This window comes from Sphaerodactylus townsendi, linkage group LG05 (assembly GCF_021028975.2).
Source record: "Sphaerodactylus townsendi isolate TG3544 linkage group LG05, MPM_Stown_v2.3, whole genome shotgun sequence".
NCBI classification, from domain to species: domain Eukaryota; kingdom Metazoa; phylum Chordata; class Lepidosauria; order Squamata; family Sphaerodactylidae; genus Sphaerodactylus; species Sphaerodactylus townsendi.
Window position 1 is genome coordinate 767,111 of NC_059429.1, and position 19,265 is coordinate 786,375.

The 19,265-nt window shown below is 49.1% G+C and overlaps 1 protein-coding gene across 1 annotated transcript; it reads left to right on the forward strand.

Moving 5' to 3' along the window:
* The first annotated feature begins 2,842 nt into the window (after nucleotides 1–2,842).
* LOC125432669 lies at nucleotides 2,843–19,054 on the forward strand. Its single transcript, XM_048496475.1, has 7 exons — nucleotides 2,843–2,939; nucleotides 3,556–3,715; nucleotides 10,670–11,337; nucleotides 11,676–11,864; nucleotides 12,774–12,928; nucleotides 17,599–17,662; nucleotides 18,968–19,054. The coding sequence occupies exons 2-7, from the start codon at nucleotides 3,625–3,627 to the stop codon at nucleotides 19,052–19,054; spliced, it is 1,254 nt and encodes a 417-aa protein (XP_048352432.1). The 5' UTR covers nucleotides 2,843–2,939; nucleotides 3,556–3,624.
* Nucleotides 19,055–19,265: the final 211 nt, after the last annotated feature.

Consider the following 19,265-nt stretch of genomic DNA (forward strand, 5'->3'; position numbering starts at 1 on the left):
CGACGACGGCACCCTTGTCTGCCTGCTGGTGGGATTAGGCAGATGGAGGCTCTTCTTCCAGGGTCTCTTTTGTCAGGCGTTCATTCATGGTTTTAGCACATGAAAAGGGACATGCCCAGGTGGAGCAGGGGTGGACTCCTGCCTTGAGCCAGGGAGGTTCCACACAGATACAAACACAAAACACAACTGCCATTCCTACTTTCTATCTAATACAACTTATTCCTATCTAACTTATAAAGAAATAAAACATAATTTCACCTTTATTAGAAATGTCAGATCAGAAATGGAATAATTCATTTCTGACTCCGCTATCAGTCAGAAGGGACTGCTGGCTGGGAGCCCAGCCAGCAGGAGGAGTCTTGGGGGGAGGGGAGTTGGGCACCCTAGACCTTGCCCATGTCCATGGTGACATGGGCAGGGTTGAGGGTACCTGGCAACAGTGAGGGGTGGAGCCTGGGGGCATCAGGGGGCGGAGGGTGGGAGGTGGGGGGGGGGGTCCCGGAGACAATTTGTCTGTAAGGGGGAAGGTTCTCTACATCTTTGGTGAAGGGATGTGCTGTTAAGTCACAGCCCATTTATGTCAAGGCAAGAAATAAACAGGTAGTTTAATGTGATGAAGCGTCCCTGGACTAATTCTTGGCGGTCTCTCGTCCAAACACTAACCAAGGTGGACCTTGCTTAGCTTTCTGGCAGGATCAGGCTCGCCTGGGCCATTCAAGTCATAGTCATTTCATTTGTCTCCCACCATATACAATTTTATACACCTCTCATGTCTGTGAAGAAAGTGTATTTTCATAAAGAACTGCACATCAGCTTAGTATAAGTGTAGCCATTTTGGTAAGGATCTAAGCAAAGTAAATTTGGTGTCTGTGTGTTTCGTTTCAGTAGATGCACAGTGATGTAGCTATAGATTTTTTATGGTGTTACCGTGCTGCCTGGTAACTTTTAATAGCTCCAGACCACCCAGCTCTCGGCAGCGCAGGGGAACACAAACAGGACCCGACACAGCGAGTATGGTGAATAAAAGAAGGTCTTATTGAGATACTGACCTACGTGTCAGCACCTCCGCACCACGGCAACTGCAACTGCCTAGCAGCTTTACAACGTCTTAAAAGCCCTTCTGCCGGGAGTCCAGGGGAGTCCAGGACAGCCCACCACCATTCATTAACAAAATACACAGTAACCAATCATGCATTTGCAATACATGGGAACCAATCAGAGTTCGATGGGCAGCCCCTTCTTGGATTTCGCGGCTGGAGGAAGGCGAGGCGATGACGGATGCACTGGCGGGAAGAACACAAAAGAGTCCCTTGGGTGCTTGGGGTCGGGGAAACGAAACTTGATGACGAAGGCCCCCTTATCTGCCTGCTGGGGAGATTAGGCAGGGCGAGGCGCTTCTTCTGGGGGTCCCCTTTGTCAGCGTCCATCAAGAGTTTTACAAGTGAAAGGGACAGGCTCAGGTGGAGCAGGGGTGGATTCCTGCCTTGAGCCAAGGCGGTTCCATGCAGACGCAAATACAGAGGATACAAAAGACAACTACAAACCCTACTTACCTATCTAACACAGTTGGCTTCTACCTACCTAATACAGGAATAAAACATAGTTTAATCTTTATTCAGAACAAAGTCCAGAAGTGGAATAAATTCACTTCTGGCTCTGCTATCATTGGGGTGGGTTCGGGGGTGTGGCCACATCCCCATCCACCCCTGGAGCATGGCCATGCCTCCCCAAAGCTCCGCCCCTACCTCTGTGCTCCACCCCCACAAGCCTGCCCCCAGGCCCACCCTCGCCCCCCTGCTGGCTGCTGGCTGGCCTCCCAGCTGGGGGGGAATGGGCGAGGGTGGCAAGGCGAACGGAGGGAGCGGGGGAGGTGAGGGGCGGAGCCTCAGACATGTGATGGGGGGTTGAACCCAGGAAACCCCCCTTACCCACATCTCAGCTCTCCAAGGTCACAAGAATTGTCAAGAGATAATCGGGCCTGGTAGTCTGTAACTAGATTCTAGTTACTAGAAGTACCTGCATGTAGTTGAGATAACATTCTGGCCATTGTACTAATTAGTAGAAAAGGTCTTACTGGATGTAGCATGTCATCTGACCTTAGCATTTACCTACAATGCTTTGTAATATTCTAAGAGAAAAATCCTTCTTTGTTTTTGGATTACTAGCTTACATTACTATTTGTTTTATTCCTGCCTTTTCTTTGGCGATTAGCTATTGCCCTTGAGATAATTTCTTTTTTGCTTGCTTCTATGTGACTGAGGCTACGCAACCATGAACTCAGCTGACTGGACTATTTGGGGACTTTCTATTTTGATGCTGGCATTTGCCACATGTTTGATATTTTCTTGTTCATTTTGTGAATGCGGTTACCTATGCTATTGAGCTCTGTTTATTTTAGAATAAATAAAAAAATGTTCTTATTCCTGCTGAGTGAGTGAACTGTGTGGTGTGTGTTTCAGAGAAGACTTACGCTTTACAGGACCCTGAGAGAGCTTCTCGTGTTCTTTGACAATGTCCTTCTTTAATATTCCTCTGCTTGAGGTGTGTTTTGGGAGAAGGACCAGATTGGAATTTCTGCAAGGACAAGCAAACTTGGAAAGGGAATCACCGCATTGGTCTCGTAATTCTTGACAAAAATTAGTCTAACTTAAAAACAGGTGGCCATCTCTCCACCCATTTTATGCAAGCCTTTATTGGAATTTTTAAAAACACACAAACCCTTCTTGTGGTTTGCAAGGTTGGTTGTTTGCAACCCTGTGCAGACTCCATTGCTTAGTTACTGGTGTGTATGAACACAGCAAGAACTCAGCAAGGAGAGGGACAATGTCACACAACGCATGCTGGAGAAACTTGTTGAGTGAGGTTGAGGATTACAGGAAACTCAGAGTCCAGTGGATCACACAGGCTATCTTGGAGTACAGAGGCTGGGTCTCTCCCCGGTAGGTAGATCCTCACTTTACCTCCTTTTGCTTTTAAGATCTGAGCCTAGAGCGGGTTTTTTTTGCTTTGTTTTTTTGCTGCATCTGCCTTCCACCAAATGTGTTTTTGTCTCTACAATGAGCAAGGTTAAATGCTGGTTGTTGGCCCTGCAGAGAAGCTAGCTAGGCAAGAGTTCAGCTGCTCTTTACCATTTGCACCTCTTTCTTAAACTTGGCAGGAGTTCAACTGGGAGTTCTGAGTACTGAACCTACCCTAGTCAGGGGGCAACTAACCACTCAAAGAAGTGAGGGCTGTCCTTGGGGTCCTCCCTAGCCGCAGGTAGAGAGTGGGTGGGTGGGCGCTAGGGTTGCTAGATTCTTGTTGGGAAACTTCTGGAGATTTGGGGATGGAGTCTGGGGATGAGAAAGACCTCAAGGCCAAACCGTCCACCTTCCAAAACACCAATTTTCTCCCAGGGAGCTGATATCTGTAGTCTGGTGCTGAGCTGCAACTCCAAGACACCCCCAGGTCCCACCGGGAGGTTGGCATCTGTACACCCTTTCTTGGCTAGGAGTGTTTTTCTCCTTCCTTGCATCCCTTTGTTCATGAGATCCCTGGATGTTTCTTCCTTTCCAGAGTACCCTTTCCTACTGTCCTTCCAGCCAGAAGGCATTCCCCTCTGGAACAAGGCAGCGACCAGCTAGGATGCCTGCCACTTTGAACAGCCAGAAGCGGGACCCCATCATCTGGACGGATCTCATCTTCTGCATTCCCACACATGTGCCCCAAGCCAAAGGTAGGGTCTGGGCCGCCTCCACTGTTCACGCCACCCGAAGGGCATTCATTCCCAAGGCAGTTCTGTGAATCGCTTCCCTGTGAATACAGGATTGGACCCAGCACGACAGTCCTCCACACTTGGAAGCTGCCTCCCTTGCGTAAGGAATGAGAGTAATTTGTCCAAATAGGGGCGGGGGTGGAGACAAAATGGCTGAAGGAGGCAAGGGTTGATGTCGAGGGAAACAGCTGATATAGAAACACGCTGCAGGTCTCTGTATGCCAGTTCTAAAGGCCTCAAGTCCAAGATGGAGGAGCTGGAATGCCTGGTGCTAAATGAGGAGCAATTTGGTAAAAACATCAAGACAAAAAAAGTATTTAAACATATGTGGAGCAGGAAAGTTGCCAGAGATGCATTTGAGCCTTTGGATGACCAAAGGAATAAAAGGAAGATGAGGAGATGACAGAGAAGCTCAGTGAGTTTTTTTGCTTCTGTGTTCACTGTGGAAAGTGTAGGGCAGCAGGGGTGCCCAGCCTTTTTCACACCTGTGGCCTCCTTTGGGATTCTGACACACGGTGGTGGGTGCAGCCACAAAATGGCTGCTGCAGGAGGCGGAGCCAGCCACAAAATGTCATGGAGTGAGGTTATACATAACTAACTCTTCAACGGTTCAGGCAGAAGATTCATTTAACAGGATGTCAGTATGTTTTTAAAATAGTTTCTTCATGCTGTGGTAGCAGTTATTACCGAAGCAATTTTTTAAAACTGTACACAGCCAGTTAGCTCTCCAATGGCCCTGGTGGGCAAAAGCCCCCCTTTGTCCCACTTGACGCCAGGAAAACTACCAGAGGGCCTCCTGGAGTGCTTGGGAGCCCCGTTGAGGACCCCTGAGGCAGGGCATGTACGTAGCCACAGTCATTGTTTTCAGGAAGGAAATCTAGAGAGCTGAGACAAATTGAGATGATGAGATTACGTTCTGAACCAACCGGAAAAATTGAAAACCGGTGGGTCTCCTGGTCATGACTGATTGCAGTGGTGTGGTGGTTAAGAGCAGGTGCATTCTAATCTGGAGGAACCGGGTTTGATTCCCAGCTCTGCCACTTGAGATGTGGAGGCTTATCTGGGGAATTCAGATTAGCCTGTGCACTCCCACACACGCTAGCTGGGTGACCTTTGGCTAGTCACAGCTCTTCGGAGCTCTCTCAGCCCCACCCACCTCACAGGGTGTTTGTTGTAGGGGGGGAAGGGCAAGGAGATTGTCAGTGTAAGTTGTGGAGAGTGTGTGTTTTCTGACCTTGAGAGGTTCTCGCCGGAGGTTCTTGGCTTAATCCCTGGGAAGGGGAATTTTGCTGTTTTGGTTATCTTTCACTTGCTTGCTAGTCTGTGTGAAATCCTGTCTTGTTTATACTCTTTTGGCGGGAGCCTGTTCGATACCCTTGTAAAAGCTGTCGACCGAGATCTGGGCTTCAGATCTCGCATCACCTGTTTCCGACTAAGAATGCCAGCTCAATAAAGAACTCATAACGGTTGCTTTTGCCTAGACCTTACTTGTTCGTTACAGTCAGCCTCTTTGAGAAAGGGGGGATATAAATCCAAACTACTCCTCCTCCTCTTCTTCTTCTCCCTCTTCTTCTTCTTCATCATCATCATCATCATAATGGCATGTACCCAAGAGTTCTTAAGGGTCTCTCTCCTCGTATGTCCCTACTGAGGCTGACTCTGCGTTCTGCAAAGGCAAATCTACTGGTGGTTCCTGGCCCCTCCATGATGCGACTAGCCTCCCCCACACCTCCGGGCCAGGGCCTTCTCTGTTTGATCCCTGCCTGGTGGAACACTCCCCTCCCCACCTCCCAGCCATCAGGGCCCTGCAGGACCTTGACAGCTCTGCAGAGTCTGCAAAACGGAGTTGTATTTTATCCTCTATGCACCGCCCAGAGCCCTTCAGGGGTGGCTGGTATGTCAAATCTATATATATATATATAAAGCTAACAGTGTTTTTGTTGATGATAGTATAACTCAGTAACTGTTGACCCAATTCCTCTGAAAATTCCCAGCCACTATAGTCAGCCAGGTGAGAGTGTTTTTAGATGTTGACATACCTGAAATTTCACACCTGGCCCAGGTAAAACGCCTTTTTCCTGGCGCTCCCTGGTGAAGCACATGCAGCTGCCTGTGTGTAACTGTCACCCTTAGAATGTTCATGCTGCTTAGAATGTTCACTCAGACGGCCAAATATGAGCAGTGAAAACAGCACATAGGCAGTAACTGGAGTGGAAGTGAAACACATACACACACATACACACGAGGGAGGGGGAGGGGGGGGAGGGAGGGAGGGGTGGCATGCAAGGGAAGAGAGGGAGGGAGAGGAAAGGGACGGAGGGGGAGGCATGCAAGGGAAGAGAAATGAGAGAGGGGAGAGTGAGGGGTGGCATGCAAGGGAGGGGAGGCAGGGGGCCCAGCATCTTGATATGACCCACCCACCCTAGCAGAGGGAAAGGGAAGGGAGGGAGGGGGAGGGGTGGCATGCAAGGGAAGAGAAGTGAGGGAGGGAAGAGAGTGAGGGGCGACATGCAAGGGACATGAGGGAGGGGCCAGGCACCCTAGATTCCCTTCATACTGCGGTTACAGTTAAAAAAACCAGGCACGCATTACTCAGGAGTAAGCTCGGTACAGCAACCGTGACATACTTTGAATGGCTGCTTCGCGCTCCTCAGAGGGTTTCCTCAGAAGCGACACCCATTGCCACCAACCAAACTTACTCCCAGGTAAAGGATCATGACCAGCCAGCCTAGATGTGTGGGAGGTGTGCCTTTCCATTCCCCCCCCCCACCCCCAAGGAATGCGGGCACACACATCACTGACATCGCACAGTATCAGGCTGCATGTTTGCATGAGCACGTACTGCTGGCCTCTGCAATTGATTTGCTGCTACTGTTCCTTTCCCATTTCACCACAATAAGCCACAGCAACGCGTGGCTGGGCCCCGCTAGTTTAATAATAAATAAATAAAGCTCAAACATGACATTGGTGAAGTACAAACCAGTATATAGATCTTGTCACTAAAATAAGCCGCTACACCAGAGAACTGGAGAGTAGAACACTCAACTGAAACTGACTGTACTTTACTCACTGGAAAAGGCAGTCATGCTAGGACAGGGGTAGGGAACCTTTAACACTCAAAGAGCCACCTGGACCCATTTTCCACGGAAAAGAAAACTCATGGAGCCTGATTTAAGGGGGGTGAGGCGGCCAAACGAGGCTCCGAGGAGAAGGAAGAAGCTGGGGAAAGTGGAGGGTGGAAAGGAGAGCAGAGGTGACTAGGAGAGAGGAGGAGAGAGAGACGAGAGAGAGGGGGAAATTGCTGTGGAAAAGCCCCAGAGAGGGGAGGAAGGGGCCATGCCAGGAGCCGCACCACAAGCGGGAAAGAGCCGTTTGCGGCTCGCGAGCCGCGGGTTCCCGACCCTTGTGCTAGGAAAAGCTGAAGGCAGTAAGAAAAGAGAAAGACCCACCATGAGACTGACTCAAGAAAAGAAGCAACGGCCCTCCCTTTGCATGACCTGAGAAAGACTGTTCAAGAGAGGACATTTCGGAGGTCATTGATTAATAAATCAGAAGTGACTGGATGGCACAACTACCGTGTTTCCCCGAAAATAAGATGCGCTATGTTTTAGTTTCAGGGGATGTCTTATTTTTCTGTGTTCTGATCGTCGGACATGCTTCCAAACAAAAACTTTGCTACGTCTTGCTTTTAGGGGATGCCTTATATTTCGCACTTCAGAAAAACCTCTACTACGTCTTATTTTCAGAGGTACACGGGGAAACAGAGTAAATGCGTGAACAGGCCCTGTGTGCCCCCCCCCCCCCCCGCCATTCCCAAGGTGTAAAATCAGAAGGCCAAGCCTATCAGAGGAGGGGACAAGTCTACTCATGGCCTTTGACAAAGCCAAAAGCTCTCCATGAGGCCCTCTGGTAGTTTTCCTGGCGTCAAGGGGGATAAAGGGGGGCTTTTGCCCACCAGGGCCATTGGAGAGCTAACTGGCTGTGTACAGTTTTTAAAAATTGCTTCAGTAATTGCTTCAGGCATAGTACAGCTCCCAGATTTAAAATGGGGGGGGGGTGCGTGAGAAGAGCCCATCTGCCTCATTTGACTCCAGGCTGCTCGAGGGTGTGCAGTGTTGTGCCCCCCCACCCCCCCGGGGCTGTTCAATAAGGAGACTCTGTGTTCAGATGATTTCTTTATTTGGAAACAGTTAAGTATTGAGACTTCTGTTGCCAGAACTAAAGGTTAAACACCAAAGCAGCTTCCATTATAAGCCCACGTCATGCCCCTCCGCGTCACACAACACTGCCCCTGACCACCAGTTCCTAAGGGTGTGTGTTTGTGGCATCCTTCCAGTCCCAGGCTCCAGAGACAATGCAGCCTTCCCCCCAGGGTCAAAACAACCCACATTCCACACACCTGCAAGAACTACAACCGCAGGTGTCTAATGAAAGAAACATGTGCAGGCAAAGTACACTTAGAAGTCCTCAGTCCATGTGCAGAGTTCTAAGTATTCAGGCAGAGTAAAGGCAATGCATAGACAAAGCAAAAGGAACGATAACTGCTAACACTGATGTAACTAATTTATGGAATAGCTTGGTCATATCAAGCGATCAGTAATTAACTAATCAGGTTTTACCTTCAGGAGAACCCCTCCCTCCTGAAATGAAACTTACTCAGTTAACCCTTCTAGATGACCCGTTCTACCCAGCTTCAGTTAATGATATGATTTCACACCCAGTAATGATGACTCCTTGGAGGATAGTCCAGCCATCTCTGACTGCTGATTGCTGAGACCTGCTTTCCAAGATGAGTAGAATAGCGAGAAAGGAAAAAAGGATTTTTGGTTGGCCTCCCAGCAACCAAAGTGGATTCTCTCTAAACACAGCACACAAAATGCTTGACACCCTCAATAATTACATTCCAATAACGAGGCTGATCCCACCATGTCTCGATGATGTTTTGCTGTGTTCTGAGTTTGAGTTTGTCTTGTTTATTTCCCACGCTCTGTTCATTAGTGCAGAGACGTCTGAGGCCACGGGTTCATTCCCCAGATGCTTATTTCCCCCCCTCCTGCTATTGGGCTCTTCAACTGTTTGCTCAGCTCTCCCTGAAACCTTTGGACGATTATCTCAAACACTGGATGAACTCCTGTCCTCTTGAATACTGTCTCCTTCTTCCAGAGATGTGCTGGCAATAAATGGCGCCCGGGGCAACCCCCAGCGCCCCCTTTGCGCCCCCTGCGCCTCCCCTATGGGGGGGGGGTTGGCAGGTGGCAGCAGCCAGCACTGGGCTGGGAGCCTGCCGCCGGCCCACCAAGCACCCCTCGGAAGGTGCCCTGCCCTGCGCTGGCTGCTGCCACCTCCCCACCTCCACTGGAGGCTGGGCCTGCCTTGCTCGAGGGGCCTGCCGCAACCTGGCACCGGCTGCTGCTGGCAGGGGCATCTGTACCTGCCGGATGGACATGCTGGCTCCCAGCCCTTGACCACGGCTTGATCAAAGCTGTGCAGAATTGCGCCCCTCACGTCATCAAATGGGTGGTACCTGGGGACATGTGACGCCACGTGTCCCTCTGGCAGGAACGCCACTCCCTTCCCCCACATCTTTGAACATCTCCTCAGAACCCTTAAGCTCCCTGAGGGAGCCTCCCTCTTCTCTTACCTGACTCACAGCCACAGCTTCTGCCTAACCTAGAGTTGAGTCTCTCCCCCTAGCAGCAGCCTAATCAGGAATGGGATGCACCTGCTGCAGGCAATTGAGCCTGCTTCACCTCTTGCTACCTCCCCTCTCTGGCCCCCACCTGGGACACTTGTCCCCCGCTCGCCCAGATCTGTCCCTGGTGGCCGCCTCCACCCGTTGTTTCACCCTCAGCCATGCAGGGCTGTGCAGTTCTGCCCGTCTGGGCTCTTCTGATGCCCTGATGTTCCGTCAACTCTGCCAAGAGCCTGAGTTTGCATCTGCGCAGATGTGTTTGCACACAGACAGCCCTCACTGAAATATGGACCAATACAATCCCTATGATGAGATGAATCCTCCAAAACAGCAGCAGTCTGTGGAAAACTGTGGTTGAACATAATTCCCCTACTTGATTTGGGACCAGGTTATCTGAAGGTCTGCCTTCTCCCCTGCGTTCCTGTCTGGGAATTAAGACAGCAGGGAGAGGCACTCCTGACTGGCCCACCAATCAAAGAAGCTTGTTTGGTGGGTATAGGTCAGGATCATGCCTTTGTACTAATGTAACCATTGCAGTTCGATCTGCATTCTGTCTGATCTGTAACTATCCTGATGAAGGCTTATGGCTTCCTCGCTGCTTTTAGACAACTAGGCCTCCCCTGGCCTGCCGGCATCCTGGGAAAGAGCAATTGTTTATTATGTTGTCTCCAGGCTGCCCAGTCAGGTGGCTCATTGCAGTTATCAGCTACTGATAGATCAGCCTTGGTACCAGGTAAAACTGAAAGTAACTGTTGCTGGATGTCCTGCTTTGGGAAAGCAGGAAGGGGGACTTGGCTGTGATAAATGTGTACCAACCTGCCAGATTCCTCCAGAACTGGCTTCCTCTCATGTATCCTCAATCTGCGTGTCAATAATAAACACTACTGAGCAATATACCTGAGTCTACTTATTGGGACAGGATTCAGAGATCTAGCAGTACACGAGGTCAGGCCTTTTGAGTGTTAGCCTCAAAATTATGAAACAAGTTCTCCCGTGAGGCGTGCCCGGCTCCCTCACTCTTGATCTTCAGGAGGCAGCTGAAAATGGTGCTATTTAAGACTGCATTTAATTAAAGCTGTCTTAAATTGTGATTCTCAATTGTTATATAATCTCTTTTATGTATTTTCATTGTATTGCAAGCCACCTTGAAGAAGAAAGGTAGCTAATAAGTGTTTCAAAACGGATTGATGAATGGCTTATTCAACAGTGCTGTTTTATTCCAGCTCCGAAGAAGGCAGCGAAGTGTCATCCCTCTGCAACTTCCGAACTCCAACCGCATGGAAGTGGTGGCCAACTGGGCAAGAAGGAATGGCAAATGAGACCACTGCATCGCCACATCAGTTCTGTTCCAGACGAGGAGGCAGTTGCAGCCAAAGAGCCCCCTCTACCCCCAGCCCATCCTGTGAATTCGCCATCCCCCCCAGGAAACCTGGCCTCTCAAGAAAAGCACAGGGTCAAAAGGATTTTGGTTGACCTAACTTCCATCCTGGAGGATGTAATGGACCCCTCCGAGGAGGAGCCTGAGGAAAGGGGCCTACAAAACGTTGCACAGCCTCCTTTAGACCCTGGAGATTCCAGCAGTGAAATTCTGGATCCCTCCCAGGAAGCAGAAAAGAGAGACCTCACCAATGATGAACGCCCTTCCTCAAATGCCAGAGACCCCAGCCATGAAGACCATGAAACAGAAACAACCACTCTGGGTTCTGAAGATGGACCGTCGGACCAGGACATTTTGACGCCTCTCTCAGTGGATGAGTGCACAGCCAGGACCCTGGAAGGGATCTTGTTGCCATCTGATGAGCCAGACCAGAGAACTCCCAGGTCATTCCTTGAGATAACCGCACAGCAGCAGGGCCTTCCAGAGACAGACAGCACAACAGAGCTAGCCGGGGTATGTTTTGACTGCCATTGTGTGCGGTAGCTTTCAGCTGGGGATCACAGAGATGCTTCCTTTAGCAGGCACTCTCTATGAATTCCGCAGGTGATGTTTTCATTTCCCGTCCAGTGTGTCTGTGAATATAACACAGCATTACAAATCTGGTACACCATCCTGCTGCGACAATTTTCACCCATTAGTTGAGTCTTCATATGTAATTAACTTGTGGAACTCACGGCTATTGGATGCAGAGATGGCCGCTTGCTTAGATGGTTTTAAAAGGGAGTTAGACAACTTTGTGGAGAAAGAGGTTTGTAAGTGGTTGTTATTAAATGGAACTTCCCTGTTCTGAGGCAGTTTATCTCTACATGCCGGTTGCTGAGAAGCAAAAACAGGAAGAGGTGACCCTTCATGGCTGGGTGGGTTGGTCTTCCCACTTGCTGGCCATTTTGGGAGACAGGATGCTAGACCAGAGAGACCACAGGGAAGGTTTCCAGATCCGGGTTGGGAAATACCTGCAGATTTCGGTGGTGCAGCCTGAGGTGGGTGGGGTTTGGGGAGGGGCCTCAGCAGGTTTTGTGCCACCTTCCAAAGGGGCCGTTTTTTTCCAGGTGAATGGGTCTCTGTCGATATCCAAGGGTGTACAGCGGATAAGTTCCAACACAAAAAAATACATCCTGCTGATACACAAGCCTCAATATAAAGTGCACAGTGCATTTATTGTGCTAGGGTGATTCCTATAAGCATCTACTTATCACTATACCTAATGGACTACCACTATATACTATTGCTTAATTCTAACATATAACACATACCTACTACCAAAACATACAATTCTACTCATAACATACAATTTAAACATACAATTGAGTTTTGTTTTCATGGTCCAAGAAGAGGAGGAAGCTAATATAAACAGACCACATAAACTGGAAGGGCTAACACCCCCACCCTCCACATTCTTAAAGCGTTCTTGGTTGTTTGTATATTTAATGGTAGCGCAATAAATGCACTGTGCACTTTACGTTGAGGTATCAGCAGGATTTATTTTGGTGTTTGGAACTGATCAACCCCAAACCACTGGTCTAATCTGGCACATTCGTCTTTCTTGCGTGCTGGTTCACAAGATACACTGTGAACGTCAAGGCACATCACCACGGAACATGCCTTATTATACCAAGGCCCCAGCAGCAGCGTGGAAAGCCATTCTGCTGAAATGGACTGCCAGCAACCGTTAGTCTCTTTATGCTGTCTGTGGCTGGCATCTCCATGTTCCAGTAGCATTTTCTCCTGATGTTTTGCCTGCATCTGTGGCTGGCATCTTCACAGGATCAAGATGCCAGCCACAGATGAAGGCAAAACGTCAGGAGAAAAGGCTACTGGAGCACGGCCATACAGCCGGGAAACTCCACAACACCCCAGTTAGTCTCTTTTGTCCCCTTTCCCTCCTCCAGCCCACCCCCCCCTCCCCAGATGTCCAGCTTCCAACTCAGCTTCTCCTCCAGAGGCTCCAGGAGACCACAACCAGCAAGAACCATTTGCTGATCATGCAAGTGCTGAGTTCGTTGCGCGAGGAGTTGCTGGCACAAAGACCAGACTCCAGTGAAGGGTAAGGAGCCCTGAGTCTCACCCGGACCCCTAATTGTTTGTCCCAAAAACTTTATTCAAGCTGCATCCAATCTGGGAGAGTAATTTCAAGCAGCTTGACCCCACCTACATTTGCTCACAGATTTCCTGAACTCTCTCCATTCTCCTACTGGTCACTAGTTGCCCATCCCTGCCATAGGCATCTATCAGATCAGACTCTCCAGCCTGGAGAGCCAGTGTGGCGTAGTGGTTAAGAGCAGGTGCACTCTAATCTGGAGAACTGGGTCTGATTCCCCGCTCTGCCACTTGAGCTGTGGAGGCTTATCTGGGGAACTAGATTAGCCTGTGCACGCCAATACATGCCAGCTGGGTGATCTTGGGCTAGTCACAGCTCTTCGGAGCTCTCTCAGCCCCACCCACCTCACGGGGTGCTTGTTATGGGGGGGAGGGAAAGGAGATTGTAAGCCCCTTTGAGTTTCCTTACAGGAGAGAAAGCCCCATTGCCGTCATCAGGTACTCATTTGGACCAGTTTTCCCTGCTCACTGAGGCCGATGTCGACAGGGCCCCGGCTGCTATTAGATCTACTACTTGTCCTCTGGATCTGTGTCCTCCTGTTAATTAAAGCAACCTCACCTGTTGAATATCATCAACTGCTCCATTGAACAAGGAATGTTTCCAAGTGGGCTGAATGAGGCAGTGGTCCACCCACTCTTGAAAAGACCATCTTTAGATCCCAGTGATCTGGCCAATTACTGCCCTGTCTCGAATCTGTTGTTTCTGGGGAAGGTAATTGAGCAAGTGGTGTTGGAGCAGCTTCAAGGCTTCCTGGAGGACAAATTGGCACTCTATCCCTTCCAGTCCGGTTTCCATGCTGGGCATGGGATGGAGACCATCCTCATCGTCATCACAGATATGCTCCGCATGCAGCTTGACCGAGGCAGATCAGCACTGCTGGTATTATTGGACCTTACCGCAGCGTTTGATGTGGTGGACCATGACCTGTTGACCCACCGCCTGGCTGTTTCTGGGGCGCGGGCATTGTCCTTCGGTGGATTGCCTCGTTCCTCCGGGAGCGGAGTCAGTAAGAGTGGTGCGGGGATCAAGCTTCCCAGAGGTGCCTGCTTCATTGCTGTGTGCCTCAGGAGGCCTTGCTACCCCCCCTGTTCTTTAACATCTATATGCGACCCCTTGCTCAGCTGGTGCGGAATTTCGGGCTGACTTGTTATCAATATGCTGATGACACTCAGCTCAGTCTGTTGATGGAGGGGGCGGTGGCCGCTGCCCCTGCAGCTCTACAGCACTGTTTGGAGGCGGTTGTTGGTTGGTTGAAGCAAATCAGGTCAAAACTTAATCCATCAAAGACAGAGATCCTCTGGCTGGGCCGCAGGGAGGGCGGGGGGAGCTGGGGATTTTTAGCCGCCGGTGTTGGAAGGGGTCTCTTTGGCACCGACCTCTTCAGCTCGCAACCTGGGGGTCCACCTCTCAATGAAGACCCAGGCGGCACATGTCACCCGGGCCGTTTTCTTCCATCTTTGCCAGGCCCGGCAACTGGCTTCCTTCCTCTCCCAGGCTGACCTGGCCACAGTGATCCATGCAACGGTCACCTCCAGGTTAGACTACTGTAACTCACTCCACACGGGCCTTCCCTTGCGGCTGATCTGGAAATTGAAGCTGGTCCAGCATGCAGTGGCTCGCCTCCTTGCGGGTGGCTCTGCTAGGGATCACACATATTTCTAAAACATGTTTTAAAAACAGCCCAACAGGGAGAATTATTCCGTTTTCTACCTTCGCTAACCAGCCCGTTTTCTACCTTTGCTAACATAGGAAACAACAGGACTTGATGCCAACTGTGAAATCATGAGTGGTCACTACAGTTTAGTGAAGATTCACCATCACCACTGTTTGTTAACTATATTCTGAAGGGCTAATACATTCAATACTCAAAATAACTTGCACTTTAGATTAAGACACAAATTCATTAAAACGTGGATCCAATGGACCATTCCTACTGCATAGGCATATTTAAGAGCTAGATATCAAGGCTACTGCTAGGATACACAGGTCATGACTTTTTTAAAAAATTGAGTAAGCATTAGTAGTTAGTTCCTTTAACCTTTCACTTATACAAAATGCTTTGTAATCCTTTAGCCCCATAAATACTTAAAATCAGTCATTAACACTCCCTTTTTATTCCTGGGTGACCTTGGGCTAGTCACAGCTTTCAGCCCCACCCACCTCACAGGGTGTTTGTTGTGAGGGGGGAAGGGCAAGGAGATTGTAAGCCCCTTTGAGTCTCCTGCAGGAGAGAAAGGGGGGATATAAATCCAAACTCTTCTTCTTCTTCTGTTTAAAGTAAAAAATAAACCAGAACACCATCCATTGTGAACTAGAATTTGCAATCCATACTGTATATTCTGCAAATATTTCACATTAATTAATCCAGATTAAAGACACAGATTAGCATAACGTTCTCACATACAGGAATACAGAGCTTTTAAGTGGCCAAGCATCATGGTAAATCACAATTTATCATAAAATGAACAGACAGAGTGCCAAAATAAATAGTCTACCAAGCAAGTAAAGAGTCCCCTGGATCCAACAGTAGTTAAAGGGTCCCTCCTCTTACTAGCCAGCAAGCTCCAGGCTACGAGAAAGAAGAGAGGGGGAGGTGAGAGCGTGGAGACGGAAAAGCGGACCCAATTAGTAACCCCCTCTCGGCACACACAAATAATTAGTAACCCACTCTCGGGAACTGGTGCGAGCCTGCTGGATCCCACCTCTGCCCTACATAATTTGGTATCATCCGCAAACTTGGCCACCACGCTACCCACCCCTAATTCCAGGTCATTTGTGAATAGGTTAAAGAGCACTGGTCCCCAAACGGATCCTTGGGGGACATCACCCCCTACATCTCTCCATTGTGAGAACTTCCCATGTACACCCACCCTTTGCTTCTTGTTTCTCAACGAGTTTTTAATCTATAGGACTTCCCTTACAGCTAACTTGCTTCTCTTTTGCCACCATTTGTGTTCCCTCTCATATTCTTAATTAGTCAAGCTGGACTTCCATTTTCTAAAAGACATCTTTTTTCTGATAATTTCCTCAACCTCCCATGGTGGCTTTCTTTTGGACTGGGTGCTGCCTTTCCTAACCTGTGGAACACATTCCAGCTGAGCTTTTATTACTGTGTTTTTAAATAACCTCCAAGCACCTTGGGCAGTTTTGACTCTCTTGATTTTCCTTTTCAGCTTCCTGCACACTATCCCCCTCATCTTTGAGAAATTTCCCTTTCTGAAGGCGAATATAACTACATTAGTAGTAGTCACTTCCTCGCATGCAAAGATACTGAATCTGACAACATTGTGGTCGCTGTTCCCTATCGGCTCAACAACACTGACTTCCCGCACCAGGTCCTGGGTCCCACATAGAATTAGATCTAGGATCACCTCTCCCCTTGTTGGTTCCACAACCATCTGCTCTAAGACACAGTCATTTAGCATATCCAGGGAAGCTCTCTCCTTACTATGACCTGAAACATGCATTTTTCCAGTTTATGTGAGGATAGTTGAAATCACCCATTACCATTACGTTTTTGCTTTTGCTGGCCTCTCTAATTTCTTTTTCCATCTCAGAATCCTCTTTTGCACTTCGGTCAGGGGGACAATATATTCCTAATATTAGACTATCATTGGTGCCAATGTGGACCACAACTGCTGATTCCACCCCAGCACAGTCTATCAGCCTATCTAGATGAAGTGTGACATCCGCAACCTTCGTACCAGGCAGGCAAGTCACCATGCAATCATCACGCCTCTCACAAACCCAACTCTCTACATTCCTAATGATTGAATTGCCTACTACGAGGAGCCCCCCACCTCCCTGAGGAGTATCCTCAGTGCGAGAGGATAGCTGATAACCAGCTGAGGAAGGGGTCCCATCTAAGGGAGCATCTTCCACCATCTCAGACCGGCACCTTCCATCCCCCAGACTCTCATTCTCCATGAGATCTGAAGAGATGTCACCTTGGGAGTGGGACCCGGCTGTTAGGTCCCTGAAAGCCTCGTCTGTCACCCTCTCTGCCTCTTTCAGCTTCTCCAGGTCTGCCACCTTGGCTTCAAGAGAACCCACATGTTCCCTGAGTGCCAAGAGCTCATTGCAGCGAGGGCACACCCACAACTTCTGTCCTAGTGGTAGATAGTCATACATGTGACACTCAGTGCAAAACACTGGAAAGACCCCACTTTCCTGCTGGCTTCCTGACTTCATATTTAATTCTGTTTAGATATTCAAATATTAAACTTTTAATGAGTGCCTCCCCCTTGAGCTTTCTGTACCATCTACTATCCCTCAAGATATGTCCTTATTCAGTAAAACACCCGCGCATGCTGCTGCTTCCAGAGACTGAACAATATAGCTAATAGCCCCACTTCTCAGCAAGCCCCACCTCTCAAAAGCCTGGGGCAAGCACACGGCCAGGATAAAGAGAAAAAAGAAAACCCCTGTTAACCCCTGTTAAAAAGATGTGGCTTTGAGAAAAGCCCTCCAAAAAGAAAACCAGAGCTCACTTAGCCCTTTTTGTCCCACTCTTCTCCACTGCTACTCTTCTCTGCTGTATGGGAGACCAGACCACAGATCATGGGCAGAACGCCTCCTCGTCAACAGTCCCTTCAGATTTCTCTTTCTCCATGCAGGGACAAACGTAACCATCTCTCAGAGCATCCAATGGGCAACCTGCAGAAACACCGGCAACCACAGGTCAGAACCAGGAAGCCTGTGGCCCCAAGGAGGAGGCTTGGCAAACTGATTTGGAATAGCAGAAGGACAGTCCATGCTGTAGACTTGGGACAGAAGGCCCCAAAGCTCTGAGGGGCTGCAGAGCCAAGAAAGAAGATCCTTTGTTGTTGGATGGGCCGTGCGATCCAGTTTGTTTGTTTCCAACAAAGGCTTCTCAGGTGCCTCTAGGATGCTGAACTGAGCAGCCTTCTGATATGCAGAGGTGCGCTGCCTCTGGCTTGCCACAGGTAATAGCCATACACAGACTTATCCTCCATCAAGTGAATTCTGGTTTTCTTTCCAGCATTCCCTTCTCACTGAACTGCATAACACACTTCTCTCTGCGATACACCTCTGAAGATGCCAGCCACAGATGCAGGCAAAACGTTACGAACAAGATCCACCAGACCATGGCCACACAGCCCAGAAAGCCCACCACAACCAGTTGAGTCTGGCCGTGAAAACCTTTGACAATACATCTAGTTTTCTTTCTTTTTGCACAAATAATCTATGCCTACGTACACTCAATGTACTCCCTTCCTTTGTCATTTCCCTTGTCTCAGATGTCAGACTAGGGCCGTGGTGGCAAACCTTTGGCACTCCAGATGTTATGGACTACAATTCCCATCAGCCCCTGCCAGCATGGCCAATTGTAGGGGCTGATGGGAATTGTAGTCCATAACATCTGGAGTGCCAAAGGTTCGCCACCACTGGACTAGGGGCATCTAACAGGTGGCAAAAGAGATTGCTCCAGACACACTGGTGACCCCTATACAAAGCTCTATTCTGAGTTCCTTTCCTTACATTTGATAAAAGTACACTTCCCACTTACTTCAAGAAAGTCTAAACTCCGGTTCCCCGAGGCCTCCAATGAACAGGTGGAGTTTCTGGGTTTAAAAAACGCAGTTTTTGCTGCTTCACAACACAGGTAGATTGGAAAGATGGTTTTCAAACACAACCCTAAAACAATGCAACATACCTCTTTTCATGCTGAAAGCGATGACCCCCAAGAAGCAGGCTGGAGTAGATTCGCGCTGGGGTTCTATTCTTTTAGATGGGGGGTGGGGTTCTTTTAAAAAGGCACACCTCCCAGACTAAAGAAGCCCAGCCCCCTCTGCTCTACCACGATTGCAGCAGCTTATTCTTTGCAAGGATGGGCATGGATGTAGCCCTGTAAATTGATTTATCAATCCGACATGCCTATGAATAAAACCGATACAGCAATTCTGAAGGTGTCTCATTTCTGGCTGTTGTGGGATTTCTGGGGTTCTCTCCAAAACCATGCAGAGAAACAAACCTTACCATGACCTGCTTCTGAAGATGCCAGCCACAGATGCGAGTGAAACGTTTGGACCAAAAACTACCAGACCATGACCACAAAGCCTGGAAAACTCACAACAGCCAGGTGATTCCAGCTGTGAAAGCCTTTGACAAAAGGTCTCATTTGCTTGATCTTAACATGATATGACCGTATCACAGCATTCCCCCTGGGGACACCCGCGGCTCTTCTCGGGGCAGAACTCAGCTTGCCCTCTATTAAAGCCTGCGCTCAACTGGCAATTTTGAAATAAAACCTACTTCGTTT